This window comes from Tachypleus tridentatus, chromosome 10, assembly GCF_004210375.1.
Source record: "Tachypleus tridentatus isolate NWPU-2018 chromosome 10, ASM421037v1, whole genome shotgun sequence".
Classification (NCBI taxonomy): Eukaryota; Metazoa; Arthropoda; class Merostomata; order Xiphosura; family Limulidae; genus Tachypleus; species Tachypleus tridentatus.
Genome location: NC_134834.1, coordinates 127,692,666 through 127,710,297, shown reverse-complemented (window position 1 = coordinate 127,710,297; position 17,632 = coordinate 127,692,666). Strand labels below are relative to the sequence as shown.

The window sequence follows — 17,632 nt, the reverse complement described above, 5'->3', positions numbered from 1 at the left end:
GCCATGAGAATCGAAACCCAATTTATAGCGTTATAAACCCTTAGGTTCATCGCTGAGCCGATGGGAACAGTGTACTTGTTAATACAATAACACTTAATATACTTGGAAATTAATTTTAGTCAGAGTAATTTCATGCAAAATGGTTAGTGCACTTAGAAACTAGTTTTAGTCTTGATACATTTTTGAGTTTAACGTTACGATATGAAGAAACGTAAGACACAAGGCAAAATTTACAATTAAGATAAATAGTTCACCATCTCGCGTGGTTTCTGTTGACAATACATAAGCTATTGACAATATTAAACTATTCTCGTCTCATCCGAAACATTACGTTACAGTTCCAGGATAACATCTGTTTATCGAATATTCCGGAAGAGAATTTCTTGTGTGCAGAACAATATATAACGATGGATAACAACGGTCAGAACTCACCGTAGTCTAACCCCACTGAGAGCTGGTAATCTTTCCTTCTCGTCTTCACCAACCATTTCTAAAGTGACCACAAAATGATCAGAGCTCAAAGTCTGAAAAACACAAATATCATGTAAGGTAACAAGTAAGAGAAAAACATCAGCAGTTAACCTGATATGTGTTATATTACCTGAAGTATTATGTTAACTATCCAACATCAGTAGTTACCCTGACGTGTCTAATATTACAAGTACTATGTTAACTATTGAACACCAGTAGTTAGCCTAAGGTGTCTAATATCACAAGTATTATGTTAACTATCCAACACCAGTAGTTACCCTGACGTGTCTAATATTACAAGTACTATGTTAACTATTGAACACCAGTAGTTAGCCTAAAGTGTCTAATATCACAAGTATTATGTTAACTATCCAACACCAGTAGTTACCCTGACGTATCTAATATTACAAGTACCATGCTAATTACCAAATATTAGATGTTCATTTAACATTTTTAATACTTATTATTAGACTATTTGCGTTGTAAGGTCAGTAGCATTAAAAGTGGTATATGTTCGATATATTTAAACACAGAGCAAACAAATGGGAATGAACCGAGAAAGACAAGGTCACTGACCTTGGGTATATATCACAACCTACTCGTATTCAGACGGGTGTAAATAACACGTGGTGTATGTCAGTATTACATTTGCAGAAACAGTGGTTTAGTCTGTTAAAATGTTTAACGAAACGTCTAAAAACAGTCTTCACTTCGTTATTTCTTTAATTATCGATAACTGGTTAACTCGAACTTAGTGACTGGTTGGTTAAGAAATAAATACACCTTTAAGGTAAAAAACCCTAGCAATCTATATCGACTTACACTCTAAGTTTATTTTATTTCACTAGCTCCCTCTATCGTTGTACACACGCTCCCTCACTGTCAGTTCTTATTTTCTTCATTTTATTATCACCCTGTGTAGCCTTACACAGTTTTAGTTCTTACTTTATTTCACTAGCTCCCTCTATCGTTGTACACACGCTCCCTCACTGTCAGTTCTTATTTTCTTCATTTTATTATCACCCTGTGTAGCCTTACACAGTTTTAGTTCTTACTTTATTTCACTAGCTCCCTCTATCGTTGTACACACGCTCCCTCACTGTCAGTTCTTATTTTCTTCATTTTATTATCACCCTGTGTAGCCTTACACAGTTTTAGTTCTTACTTTATTTCACTAGCTCCCTCTATCGTTGTACACACGCTCCCTCACTGTCAGTTCTTATTTTCTTCATTTTATTATCACCCTGTGTAGCCTTACACAGTTTTAGTTCTTACTCTCTCGGCCCGGCATGGCCAGGTGGGTTAAGACTCGTAATCTGAGGGTCGCGGGTTCGCATCCCCGTCGCACCAAATGTGCTCGCCCTTTCAGCCGTGGGGGCGTTATAATGTGACTGTCAATCCCACTATTCGTTGGTAGAAGAGTAGCCCAAGAGTTGGCGGTGGGTGGTGATGACTAGCTGCCTTCCCTCTAGTCTTACATTGCTAAATTAGGGGCGGCTAACACAGATAGTCCTCGAGTAGCTTTGTGCGAAATTAAAACAAACAAACAAACAAACTTATTCTCTCTATTTCACTAGCTCCCTATATCGACTTACACACACTGCCCTTTAGTCTACATTTTACTAGTTTCCTCTGTTGTCTTACACACACTCTCTGTTCTTTCTTCATTTCAGGCACGGCACAGCCAGGTGGTTAAGGCACTCGACTCGTAATATGTGGGTCGCGAATTTGAATCTCCATAATACTAAACATGTTCGCTCTTTCAGCCGTGGGTGCATTATAATGTGATGATCAGCCCCACTATTCGTTGGTAAAAAATTAGCCCAAGAATTGGCTAAATTAGGAACGGCTAGCGCAGACAGTCCTCGTGTAGCTTTGCGCGAAATTCAAAACAAAAACAAACCCAACTTTCTTCATTTCACTAGCTCCCTCTACCGTTACAAACCCTCTATCTCTCTCCATCAATTCTTACTTTCTTCATTTACTATCTGACTACTGTTTTAAACTGTGTTATTAGCTGACTACGTATTATAAATTGTGCTATTACTTCAGTATTGTTTTAAACTGTGCTATTATACTATGGATTTTAAACTGTATTATTTACTACATATTTTAATAATTTTAAGAGATACATGTTTAATGATGAATTATAAACAGTGATACCACTTTTGATTGGAAGATTATTTAGAAAGTCGACAGTACTTACCACTTTTGATTGGAAGATTGTTTAGAAAGTCAACAGTACTTACCACTTTTGATTGGAAGATTGTTTAGAAAGTCCACAGTACTTACCACATTTGATTGGAAGATTGTTTAGAAAGTCCACAGTAGTTACCACTATTGATTGGAAGATCGTTTAGAAAGTCCACAGTAGTTACCGCTATTGATTGGAAGATCGTTTAGAAAGTCCACAGTACTTACCACTTATGATTGGAAGATTGTTTAGAAAGTCCACAGTATTTACCATTTCAGTTTTACTATTCATGTCTGATCCAATGACGTCAGTTTTCGCGGTATCTAAGCAGTCAATTTGGGTCAAACTCTTACTCCTTTGGTTCTATGAATAATAAACAATGGTTCTGTAATTAAAATGAGGTTTCGTATCACACTTTTCTTAATCTAACAAACATAATATTTACACTCATCAGGTTGAATATTTTAGGATGTCATACTTGGATAACGAGGAACAATGAAAAATCATATTTCTTCATCATTCAATAACTCAAGAATTTGCAAGATCATGAACATAGGAACAGAAGGAACATGATTCTGGTGAACCATAACACAAGTGTTTATAGAAGTTTCCAAAAGAGTGTGTTTTCTTGTAGCAGAGTCATACCGCGCTATCCGCTGTGTCCGCTAAGGGGAATCGAACCCCTGATTTTAGTGTTTTACATCCAAAGACTTACCGCTGTCCCACCGGGGAACTTCTAAAAGAGTGAGGAAAAACACTGTTGTGTTTTTTGTAAAGCTACATATTCCACCAAAGTCTCTGTGACACAATTTGAAGATAGTTTTAATCTGCAAAGACTAAAACTGTTGTGACCTCAAGAAGACAAAAACTGGTGCAGAATTCAAGAATAAATATTTTAACCAACTTGCCTACTCACTAAACTAAAGTAGAGCCCAGCTGCCCCAAAAACATACCTAAGACCCACGTGATATGAAACACAACTAGGAACCACGTGTCACAAAACAATAGTAACTATACGTTAAAGAATACAACCAACATTTTATTGACGTCGGAATTAGATGTAAGTTCACTGATTTTACGTTTTTAAAAATTAATATCTTGCACATTTTATTACTACACAGACGTTGATAAATGTTGTTACACGTGTATCTTTGTTCCTATAGCCCTAGAACTATTTTAGCACAAAGAAACAAGATTGGCTATCTGCGCGCTTTCCACAGAGGAAAATCGACCCAGGACTGTAGCGTTTTAAATCCGTAAACGTACTGTTGACCTACTTGGGAATACTGCTAGAATATTACAAGCTCATGCATTGTATGCTTGATTTTTACACGATCGAATTCGGGGTAGCTTGAAAATCGATACATCCTAGTAGAAAACAAAGAAACATGGTATATTGATTTTTATCGTTACATTCTCGTTTCTTAACTGATAAAATAAGATGGCTTTTATTGTCACCATGCTACTTTTCCAGCTATAATCCTGTGAACTGATAACATATAGTTAGAATATGGATACATCAGTAAGGTGTTGACAGTTGTTTGCTTGTGTCAATATACTATCAATGTTCTTATTTGTAATTAACCTCATTTCAACACTTTATTCTCACAGATGTTCCTACTTCTACAATATGTTGCTAACTACTACACGGGACTTACCAACAGACACCTTAGGCTTGCTGATGAAAGTTGTATCTGATAGGCAAGCTACTCCCCATGAGCCGTGTTGGTACTACCTCAACAAATATCTCTTCCTTAAGATACAAACAAGTTGGTATCATAATTTGCCTGTCCTGGTTAAGAACCAGTCTAAGCACATCACAGCAGCATAAATATAGCTCTTAGGCTTACAGACAGTAGGTTAAGGAATAGCGTTAGGCCTACATATAGTAAGTAGAGATGTAGTCTCAAGCCTACGACCTCTATTTTTTGTTTGTTTATTTTTCTAAGATTTGAAGAACTGTTTTTTATTGATCAGTTATTGGTAATAAAGTGGAGTTAAGAACCAATGTTTCACGGAATAAAATAAAATATATTCTTTGAAAAATGTCATATTTGTTAATTATTGGCTGACACATCACACGAATCTAAACAAAGTTGTCAATGATTGGCTGACACGTCAAACAAATCTAAACAGACTTGTCAATGATTGGCTGACAAATCAAACGGATCTAAACAAACTAGTAAATGGTTGGTTGACATGTTACATGGATCTAAATAGAGCTGTAAATGATTGGCTGATACTTCACATGGATCTAAATAAACTAGTTAACACTTCATTCGAATCTAAACAGACTGGTTGATACTTCATATGAATTTAAAGAGTGTGGCTATAGAAGGACAGAGTTCATTACATACAATCAGATGTTAACAAAATGCCCGTAACTTGAGATTTGTTGGAGTAAATCGTAAAGTATACAGGAAAATATAGTCCGTTGAACGTATGGAAGTTTGGGGGTTGTGAAATTTGAACCAAATATTAACCGTTTAGACACTAATGCTGTTAACTTAACATTTCGAATATAGGATTACCTAAATAATGAAGTTTCAAACAACATTGTCTTTTGTTTTGTTCCACGTTATTCTACATAGCAACCTTTCATTAAACAAAACTAGAATGGTTATTTTACGACACCACACCGAATTTTCTACTTAGTAACATTTAAAAACAACTTTTGCATCACCATGTCGACGTCCTACACAGAAACTACTGGGAACCAAGAGATGTCTTTCATGAGGTAATCATTGAAGTTGAGCTGATTTTACAAATGCTGGCGTTTAAAGCAGCATTTGTAAAATCAGCAGAAGTTGAGAAATCGAAAAGATTCCACTAGAAGCAAGACAAAGCTGGGTAACACGGTGATGTGTGATGAAGAAACAAACCATATTCTCAATAATTTAGTTACACCGTGAATTTCAGGAGGAGGTACGTACATCATAACTTCTAAAATCAACTCATTCTGTCATCGATAACGTTCATACGAATGTCAACCTGATATTTAAAACTAATATTTTGTCACCTGTACCAAAACGTTTACTGGTTATCTTTATCTACAAAACAATTAATATGTGATTTTGTTTTTATTTTACTACTAAAACTTCATTCTCTTAGCACAGATAGCCCTTGAGTAGCTTTGCGCGAAATTCAAAACAATAAGGAAACACGAAGTCCAGTATATTCTTGGAGTTACCAGGGTTATTAAAGAAATACTACAAAATATATTACACTCTTGAAACCGGTATTTGTGTATTGTGTCTTGTGTTAGACATCAGCTTTAGAAACGAAATATAAAGACATTTTTACTGTTCTTCCGTGTTATTTAGGCTCAGTAAAGATGTCTTGCACTATCGAATAAAAAACTAAAACAAGTTTCAATTTAAAGTATAGAAAAGGATATTCTGAAAACCAAAGGCAGACGTAAATTATTTAACAAAAACTACCGATAATAATAACTACGTAAGAATAACCTGTGATAAGCATAGAAGCATTATAAACTATAGAAATGTTGAGACTAGTCTTAATCTGTATTAGTTTATGCTCTAGTTAAAATAGACATTCACAAAAATTACCTCACGTGTTTTAAATCGTTTAAACTTATAAAGCCTATAATCAACATTGTGGATAACATAATTATAAGCGTTATTCAAATCAGTGCAACACTGGTTCGAAACCTAGTCTGGAAGAAAAAGATATTACTTATTTTAGCAAGCAATTTCTCGCGTCATGGGCGTGTCGTACTGTTTAAGTATATGACGTCAAAGATACGTGTATCAGTTTCTAGGTTAAAAATAATAAGTTAGATATAAAAAGAATTAAACAGTCCACACCGTCCTCATAAGTAATACCATTTCTTCATCGTTAAAATTCAACATCAGATAACCTGGTTTGTGCTCCAAGTGTTGTCTGGTTGATCGATACAAACAAAGATTGTTTGAGTCAACCGATCGGTTAACACTGTTCTCGCGTCGCTTCTCTCTCTTTGGTTCAATACTGCTATTTCTGTAATTCAACTAGAATATTCAGAGAAAATAACTTAAGGCACGTTTTCATGGACAAAGACAATAATTTTCTTGCAACTTTTAAAGTTGCTTTAGACGCTAATGTACTGAGTTATTAACTGCTTCTTTTCTCGTTAATATAATCCTGCCTTTTATAACGCTTGGATACATCGTAGGAAGTAAGAATTCTATATTAATATCAGATCGAATACCATTTCCACACACTGTAGGTCAAGGGTCGGTTATTCTTTTTATCTTGGAATACCTTGAAAGGAAAGGGCATAACAAGGCCGAATAGGATAACTGACAGCAAGATATACATGTGCTAGTTATGGATGTCTGAGGAACAAGATATCCACGTGTTAACTATGGATGTCTGAGGAACAAGATATTAAAAAATAGCGTTTCAGTTTGGTCTTTTGTTTCGGATAAATTATTGACCAGGAAACTAACAGAATTGTGCATGAGTTTGGATTGTTTGTAATTTGTCCCTAATTAAGGAGTGACAGACCACAGGAAGGGAAGTCGTAAACACCACCCACCGCCAACTCATGAGCTACTGTTTTACAACGAATAGTTGGATATATCGAAACATTATACCGCCATCACGGCTGAAAGGGCGAGCATGTTCGTTGACAGCGGTTGGAACCTGTGATCGTCAATATTCTGGTTGAGTGTCCTAACCACCAGCCCATGTAAGGCGAGACAAATGGTTATCCGAAACTTTATTTATATATGCAGTATAAGTAGTTGGATTTTATTGCTTCGTTAGTTTTCGGCGTTTCACTCTGGTGTTACTTCATAAAATATATTCATGTTTCTGTTCAACTCTCTCCAGTGACACAAGCACCGAACTAGAGAAATGCTGAGTAATTATAAGGAAAAATCTTCTCGTAAGATTGTTATGTGTACCTGAATTAAATGTAAATTCCAGGTCACTGGAGACATCAAAAGTACTATAACAAAAGTGTGGCATTTCAATAGTTACAGCAAACTCGCACGTGTGTCATGAACTCATTAACGATTATATATTTCTTTGCACGAGCAAACAGAAGTATCAGCAGTTCTAGAATAATTACAAAAACAATTACACATTACTGGTGTAAACTAATGATTACTGCAGCGTTTTATCCACCAACGCCAAAAGATGTTTAATAATTTGTAAGTGGTTATATGTACTTCGTTTCTAGGTCGATATTCGTGGAACTTGCAAGACAATCTGTGATAGTGGGAGTGTTCACGATCCACGTGATAAACAGCACCCAGTCTCGAAAGGAATGAGCGAAGTTGAGAGCTTTACAAAGTCTCGTTAATTAAAACACAATATTATGTGTAAGCATTAATAATACCGTCAAACAACACCCTAATGAGTAAAGCTGTCTTCATATCTGTTTCACGTGTCTGAACGTTTGACGTGATTCTTATCAACGGTACAAACTAATTATAGTGGTAAAGCGAAAAAGTTTCAATAGTAGTAAATTAATATTATTAAATAACAGGGTAACATGACGCAGTGTTTATAAAACTGACACAAGGAGTAAACAATGTGTAACATGAAGTAGTACTTATAGCACCGACACTAGGAGTAAACAATGTGTAACATGAAATAGTTTAAAAACTGACACTAGGAGTACACAATGTGTGACATGAAGTAGAGTATATAAAACTGACACTAGAAGAATACACAATGTGTGACATGAAGTAGAGTATATAAAACTGACACTAGGAGTAAACAACGTGTAACATGGAGTATTGTTTATAAAATTGACACTGGAGTAAACAATGTGTAACATGAAGTAGTGTTTATAAAATTGACAATAGGAGTAAAGAATGTGTAATATGAAATAGTTTATAAAACTGACACTAGGAATAAACAATGTGTAACACAAAATGGTGTTCATAAAACTGACATTAGGAGTAAACAATGTGTAATACAAAGCGGTGTTTATTAAAGCGACACTAGGAGCAGACAATGTGTAACCTTAAATAGTTTATAAAACTGACGCTAGGAGTAAGCAATGGGTAAGGTAAAATGGTGTTTATAAAATTGAAACGTGGAGTGAACAATGTGTAAGTGTTTATAAAACTGACACTAAGAGTAAACAATGTGTAACACAAAGTGGTGTTTATAAAACTGACATTAGGAGTAAACAATGTGTAACACAAAATGGTGTTTATAAAACTGACACTAAGAGTAAACAATGTGTAACACAAAATGGTGTTTATAAAACTGACACTAAGAGTAAACAATGTGTAACACAAAATGATGTTTATAAAACTAACATTAGGAGTAAACAATGTGTAACGCAAAGTGGTGTTTATAAAACTGACGCTAGGAGTAAGCAATGTGTAACATAGTGTTTATAAAACTGACACTAAGAGTAAACAATGTGTAACACAAAGTGGTGTTTATAAAACTCACAATAGGAGTAAACAATGTGTAATATGAAATAGTTTATAAAACAGACACGTGGAATAAACAATGTGTAACACAAAAAAGTGTTTATAAAGCTGATGCTGAGACTAATATACAGTGAATATTTGTAAAACGGGTTTCGTGTGTGAACAATATGTAATACCGTGTGAAAATGGATCTGCTTGAACTGCTCTATATTCCGGGCGGGGGGAAGGGTACTTGCTTCTTTTCCTTTCTATGTTTCTTAGTAGATTATCGTAATATAAGTTGTTTACGTCATTATAAAAAGAAACTTGTAATCCGTGTATAACAGCATGTGAGAAGACATACGTATGTTGTATAAACACCCTCATCCATCAGGTTCCATTATTCTTGGAAACTGACCATCGTTCAATCAGTTACCTTGGCACGTCGAGCTCACCAGAGCAAGTAATTTATAACACAGGATAACTTGAATGGTTTCTACACCGGGAAAATGTCGCTGTGATGAATTACACATTAAACACGTGATGAATTACACATTAAACACTTCCTTTCAGTACATACGAGTAGACTGAGGTATTATAAGCAGCATGAGCTACACCCCCACATCTACCAACGAAAGCAAGGATTTTTTAAAAGATGTAACACACCTTTCTCACTACATTTGAGAAGTGATTCTGCACACAAAGTACACCATCAGCTGGTTGGTGCTTCTAAGGCGTATCGTATATAAACCACTGAGTCAGTAAGAAAAACAGCCTCTTGTTGTTACTAATTTTCCTGCAAATATTCCTTCACAGTCACGCAAGGAACGAAACCGAATTTCACCCAAAAAATAACATGTTCGGAACGCGGACGTATTGTAAAAACCTTCATTATGAACTTGTTTACTCTTTGCACATAGATCTAGCGATACGCAGTTTCTTAATATGTTACAAGTAGACACTGTTTGTTTGGGTATCTGTCGCATTTGTGGTTTTGTTTCTTTCGCTAACACTACAACAACCTACTTACTACAAAGTAAAGCGTTTTAATATATTCAGATCCCTTGAGAAATAGAACTGTGTAGGTTGTTTTTTTAAGTTAGACATCTAAGCGAACTACACGTAAAGAAAATGAAACTTCTGGAAAGTTAAATTACATGGAAACACCAACGTAAGCTTTTCGTTTTGTTTCCAGCAAAACTCTCACATCCAATACCGTACAAGCACGTTATAACGAAAGCGTGAACGACTATATATATTACTTATGTGCTGAATCTATCTTAGTGTACAAAACACCTGTCGAATTAACGACTACCCTATCACATTTTTCATCAATTAATTTCGTCAAACTCGGAAGGTACAAATGCAAAGCTTATAGAGCCCTATAGTGAATAGACTCCTGGTGTTTTTTATATGAATTAAACACTAATCTTTATAGTTTTCCAAAGTAAAAATAAATTTTTGGATTTTACCCTGAATAGCTTTCTAATGAAAGTAATTTAAGCCATCTATAAAATAATTCTTTTAGACAATAAATATGTTGTTGTTTTTTAATTTCAATCTTACCTTTTAACAGACTACAAATCGTTTAATTAGTCTTCTTAGGGTTTTCGCGTCTAGGTTATCAGTTTATAGCCATCTCTCAGTCAGAACACGCCGTCAATTCTTAGGCCACTATTTTGACAGAATAGATTAATTTTACCTTCACTCTTCTAATGCGAAGAGTTTTGCTACAACGGGTCGCGAAACATGAACTATCAGATTTACAGTCCACACAGCTAAAGCGTAAGCCCGTGCATGGCCTAGCGCGTTAAGGCGTGCGCTTTGTAATCTGAGGGTCGCGGGTTCGCGCCCGAGTCGCGCCAAACATGCTCGCCTTCCCAGCCGTGGGGGGCGTTATAATGTGACGGTCAATCCCACTATTCGTTGGTAAAAGAGTAGCCCAAGAGTTGGCGGTGGGTGGTGATGACTAGCTGCCTTCCCTCTAGTCTTACACTACTAAATTAGGGACGGTTAGCACAGATAGCCCTCGAGTAGCTTTGTGCGAAATTCCAAAACAAACAAACAAAACAAGCTAAAGCGTATATTTTGAAGTTCGAGTTAATTTTGTGATCATTTCATCAATAAAGAACAATGTGTCATGAACATAATATCTAAACCTACATAACCCAATACAGGCTTTAAAGTCCACCGATGTGATTTGTTCGATACATTTTATCTTGTTCCGTGTTTCACAGTGTACAAAAAAGCTTAACACAACCAGACAGTACGTTAACTTCTAGTCTTGTTCTGCGTTTAACAGTGTACAACAAGGCTTAACACAATAAACAAAACCAAACACAGTTGGTTAAATTCTAGCCTTGTTCTCACTGGACTCTAACAATTTCCTGAAACTCGTACTTTAAACAAGCTGTAATTACTTTTCGATAAGAACGTAACCTAATACAACGGAATGATGACTCAAGTTCTTATACTTCTGAAACTTCCATTATACAATTAGTATCGAGATACAAGCCTTCAGCCCATTTGAACATTAAGTGTTAATCGAGACTACAAAGACAAAACAGTTAATATTTATGTTTTGCATGTGTGACAAATCTGTCTGCTACTGTTCCTAAATTTAAACTACTGACCAGAGAGAAGGCAGCACCACTTTATCATCCACACTAAGGGACTGACTGTCACTAGCATAACGCACCCACAGCTTTAATTGCGGAAATATATCGTAGTACTCGTACTGTATTCGCCAGGTCCGAAAACTCCGTCCTCTGTCAGAGGCTTCATACGTGCAACCAATTCATACGCGTTACGTAATATAAAGAATACACCACTGAAGAGCACGTGACAACAATAACAATACTCAGATATTATACATTGTGCCACACCTGTCTAAAACACGATGAACATTTTCAAATAGTCCGTAATACTATTTTACACACAACTTCAGTAAAGTCTGCAAGATAAAAAAATGACGAGGTATTTTAGCTGAAAAGAAATAAAAACATGAACTAGTCACATATCTCGCGCTCTTTCGATGCCCCACGCGCAGGTAAAAGAAATTCTCTGAAGTGGTTTCTAAACATTTAAAATATTTGACAGTAAATCTTGTACTGACTGGTTTCCCTCAGAGGCACGTGATGATTGCACGTTCACACCGCATTACGAAAATCAATAGCAGAATACAAACAACCTAAAATAGCGTCTCTCTCTCTCACTCAGTTCTTTCTCTTGTAAACTACCAGGCGCCAAATACAAACGTGTTTAATTAGGGCCTCGAGATATAGTCTGTAATAAAACGTAAAAAAAAACAACCACCGTAATAACAGCTAGCTTGTTTTATTTGCCAAATGACGAAACTTCGAGATAAAAAAAAACAAAAACAGACAGAACTAAGTTCAAACTCCGCTCGAGCTAAACCAGAATAAGTTTTGGTATGTTAAGAATTTTTAAATGTGATTAGCGCCTATTGCTACACATTCGACAGGTCAGAAACCTCTAGGTTCAGATTTATCCATTCGTAATTTAGAACTGTTGACCAAGGATATAGCACAGTGTTTTAGCTGAATAAATGGATTAACGTTAAAACTGTAACGGTCATATATCGCAGCTTAAATATTTAGATTTAAAGCCAGGCATGCTCAACACTGTGCCATGCCCAGCCTATTCATATATTTAAATCCGCTAGTCAACAACGTTTGACAAATCGGTGTATCCTTTATACAAGGAAGTAAGGCAGAAAAAACATTTATATAGGAGAATAAACATTCTGAACGTTGTGGAAAAACAGAGAACCTCTCCCTAAATAGATAATACAGCACTGTTCCAGTTGTGTATAATACACATATCAGATTATATTTCCAATCAACAAAACTAAAAACATAAAATGTGCCGTATGATAAATGTGCATGAATGCAACACTGTATCCTCTGTTTTCTAAAGTTAAACTAAAGAACACCCTGTGAACTTTCTCATAACAAATCTTGTGGTTTTTCTAAACGTCACTTATGATTTTATTTACGCAAAACGTTATACAGAATCTTTTAAATAAAGATTCAGAGCAACAGTTATATGTGTATGTTAACATAAAGATTCAGAGCAACAGTTATATGTGTATGTTAACATAAAGATTCAGAGCAACAGTTATATGTGTATGTTAACATAAAGATTCAGAGCAACAGTTATATGTGTATGTTAACATAAAGATTCAGAGCAACAGTTATATGTGTATGTTAACATAAAGATTCAGAGCAACAGTTATATGTGTATGTTAACATAAAGATTCAGAGCAACAGTTATATGTGTATGTTAACATAAAGATTCAGAGCAACAGTTATATGTGTATGTTAACATAAAGATTCAGAGCAACAGTTATATGTGTATGTTAACATAAAGATTCAGAGCAACAGTTATATGTGTATGTTAACATAAAGATTCAGAGCAACAGTTATATGTGTATGTTAACATAAAGATTCAGAGCAACAGTTATATGTGTATGTTAAGATAAAGATTCAGAGCAACAGTTATATGTGTATGTTAAGATAAAGATTCAGAGCAACAGTTATATGTGTATGTTAAGATAAAGATTCAGAGCAACAGTTATATGTGTATGTTAACATAAAGATTCAGAGCAACAGTTATATGTGTATGTTAACATAAAGATTCAGAGCAACAGTTATATGTGTATGTTAACAAAAGATTCAGAGCAACAGTTATATGTGTATGTTAACATAAAGATTCAGAGCAACAGTTATATGTGTATGTTAACATAAAGATTCAGAGCAACAGTTATATGTGTATGTTAACATAAAGATTCAGAGCAACAGTTATATGTGTATGTTAACATTTCGAATCCTCAGCTACCTTCTCATCAAACACTTGATCTAATTAATAGATTCGTCGAGAGTTCACAAGAAACGATATTCATATCACTTAGTAGTATAGTACACAAAAACTACAAAAACCCCTCAGGAAATGTAGACGTAACCCAGGACTAGCTGTGTAAACAGCACAGTATCCCAGCTGTAGATATGACACAGGATTAGCTGTATACAGTATCGCAGCTGTAGATGTAACACAGAATTAGTTGTAAACAGCATCCCAGCTGTAGATGTAACACAGGATTAGCTGTACACACCATCCCAGCTGTAACTATAACACAGAATTAGTTGTAACACAACATCGCAGCTGTAGATGTAACACAGGATTAGTTGTACACACCATCCCAGCTGTAAATGTAATACAGGACTAGCTGTACAGACCATCCCAGCTGTAACTATAACACAGGATTAGTTGTAACACAACATCCCAGCTGAAGATGTAACACAGGATTAGCCGTTCACACAATCCTAGTTGTAGATATAAAACAGGACTAGCGGTACACAGTATCTTAGATGTAGGTATAACACAAGACTAACTGTAAACAGCAATCTAGCTGTAGATGTAACACAGGACTAGATTACACAACATCCCAGCTGTAGATCTAACATAGGATTAGCTGTAACACAACACCCCAGCTGTAGATCTAACATAGGATTAGCTGTAACACAACACGCCAGCTGTAGGTGTAACACAGGATTAGCTGTAACACAACACCCCAGCTGTAGACGTAACACATTATTAGCTATAACACAATATTCCAGTTCTATATATAACACAGGAATAGCTGTAACACAACAGCCCAGCTGTAGATGTAACACAAAATTAGCTGTAACACAACATCCCAGCTGTAGATTTAACACAAGATTAGCTGTAACACAATGTCCCTGCTGTAGGTGTTACCCATGATTAGATGGCTCTTACAAATAACAGAAAAGTTGGCCGGTTACCGAAAGGTGTACTTGTTATAATTATATTATGGAAGAGTTGCTTCTGTGTTCAAACTTGATGACAATTACTAGTTCTTTCAGACTTTTTATATCAGATTGTTGTCCTCGGTTACTTGTGAAATGTGATACAGTTAACTTAGCTATCTTTCAGAAATTACAAGTCGCACAAACCTAAACTATGTATGTGTCTCAATATTGTATGTGTGTGTCCTTAACACATTCGCTGGCTTGGTGATATTTATGGAATTTCACTATAGCCCGAATTCATTTCTTGTACCAAACAGTAATTGTATGCGTGCAAAATTTATGTTTGTGTGTGTGAAAATAGCCACATCGGGCTATCTGCTGAGTTCACCGAGGGGTTTATGGTTGTCAGGTATAAATATGGTTTTTGTTAATCTCAACGAATGAGTGACTTGGACCTCTGTGAAAGTCCATTTACTTCCAGGGCCATGTCACTCACACCGGTTTTGTTCCAACAAGAGATATATTTTCATTCTTGTAATAAATAACCCAACTGAGAAATAAACAAAAAAAAAAACATTATTTTCGGCAATGATTTACAATTCAAGCGTTTATATTGTAATACACAAACACATACACACAATTTGCGTGACATAGATTCTATGTGTCGCTCATATGTGAGTGGCACGGTACATTACCATGAAACCATATGTTGGTCCAGCTCAGCATAGAATCATTCATTAAAACTGGGGCTTACAACTCCACCTGACAATGGTAAGAAACAAATCGAGACGAAAATCGAGACTTTCTACTTCAATGCATTTCTATCTATCATTATTACCAGGAGAGGTTAATCATTAGTTAGGTGATGTTATGAGGTGAATGAGTTACTTAGGACAACACAGTGCAGTGTGTAGAAAAGATTAATCACAAGCTTTTACTTAAACAAGGATCATCTTTTAGTTAAAGAAGACGATTACAAGAAAGACCTTGTCTTTAGTACAAAAATATATTGTATTTATCTACCCGCCAGCGTTACAAGAAGAACCCTGTTTTAGTTAGTCAGAGAGAGGGAAGTAACAATGTTAAATTACAACAGGAACAGAGAGGGGGGACGTAACATGTTAAAACACAACAGGAAGAAAGAGAGGGAAGTAACAATGTTAAATCGCAACAAGAAGAGAGAGAGGGAAGTAACAATGTTAAATCGCAACAAGAAGAGAGAGAGTGAAGTAGCAATGTTAAATTACAACAGAAAGAGAGTAAGTTAAATTACAACAGAGGAAGAAGAAAGTAACAATGTTAAATTACAACAGAAAGAGAGAGAAGAAAGAGAGGGGAAGTAACAATGTTAAATTACAACAATGAAAGAGAGAGAAGAAAGTAACAATGTTAAATTACAACAGAAACAGAGAGGGGAAGCAACAATGTTAAATCACAACAGAAACAGAGAGGGGGAAGTAACAATGTTAAATTACAACAGAAAGAGAGAGGAGGAAGTAACAATGTTAAATTACAACAGAAAGAGAGAGAAGAAAGTAACAATGTTAAATTACAACAGAAACAGAGAGGGGGAAGCAACAATGTTAAATCACAACAGAAACAGAGAGGGGGAAGTAACAATGTTAAATTACAACAGAAAGAGAGAGGAGGAAGTAACAATGTTAAATTACAACAGAAACAGAGAGAAGAAAGTAACAATGTTAAATTACAACAGAAACAGAGAGGGGGAAGCAACAATGTTAAATCACAACAGAAACAGAGAGGGGGAAGTAACAATGTTAAATCACAACAGCGAGAGAGAGAGAGAGGGAAGTAAGAATATTAAATCACAACAGAAGGTAAACTTACCGCTGTAAGACCAACCTCTAGAAATGCGGGTTTGCGGGCTTTGATGTGGGAATGTACGCGTTTCAACATTTCCGATCCTGATCGGAGAACGTCTTTAAGACAAGAAAGTTTCTGTAGGTGCATAAAGACCAGCAGATGTAGAATTAGTTCCTACAAGTCGGAAGTATGGAACCTCCAAACACTAAGTTTCATCTCTAGAAGACAGCTGGAAGAAATATAGTACTTGCTGGGATAGTGGACCTGACGACGTCCGGTACAATACTAAAAACACACGAAACTTATTCGGCCTCGTAGCTTGAAAGGTGACGTCAAATTACGTGCTGCTGGAAGAGAGCGAACGCCATCGGGAGCTAGTTTTGAGATGTAATCATTACCGCCACCAGTGAGTAGCTTGCTAGCCACTCCTACCGTGGAGATGGTCAAGATGGCTGCCTACTGAGTCACAAATGTTATTCTACATATATACCTTTCTTATTTCTAATCTATCACTGAAATGGAACTACACTTGCTCTTCATTTGAAATAAGATTGTAAAATATAAGCTTTCCTGAATATAAGAATAATTCGTTATAGCTAAGTTCTAAATACAATGAAGTTCCAACTCTAATATTTGTTATCTATTAATGGCTGGTCATTCCTGTTTCACGCTATATTTAAATTTATTAAAGGAACATTAAATTTCTGTAAGAAAGCTAACTTCAAGGGGTAGTAATAACGCCATTTACACTAGCATTATGAGTTTTAAAAATTACTAGTTATGAATAACAATTATAACAGTGTCTCTTTAGCGAAGTTGGTTGACACCACTATTTAGGTTCTATAGTTTGTTGTGATAATTAGAAATATTCCCAGAATTTGTGACTCAATCATTACATGTATGGTGTAATGAAAAGAAAGTTATAATGTTCTAATGTTCTGACGAAATATTTAAAACATTTCGATGAAAAA

At 35.6% G+C, this 17,632-nt stretch overlaps 1 protein-coding gene across 1 annotated transcript; it reads right to left on the bottom strand.

Moving 5' to 3' along the window:
- Positions 1 to 391: 391 nt before the first annotated feature.
- Positions 392 to 17,127, bottom strand: LOC143230273 (uncharacterized). Its single transcript, XM_076463521.1, has 3 exons — positions 16,686 to 17,127; positions 2,936 to 3,028; positions 392 to 524 (listed from the first exon to the last, which is right to left on the bottom strand). The coding sequence occupies exons 1-3, from the start codon at positions 16,806 to 16,808 to the stop codon at positions 429 to 431; spliced, it is 312 nt and encodes a 103-aa protein (XP_076319636.1). The 5' UTR covers positions 16,809 to 17,127; the 3' UTR covers positions 392 to 428.
- Positions 17,128 to 17,632: the final 505 nt, after the last annotated feature.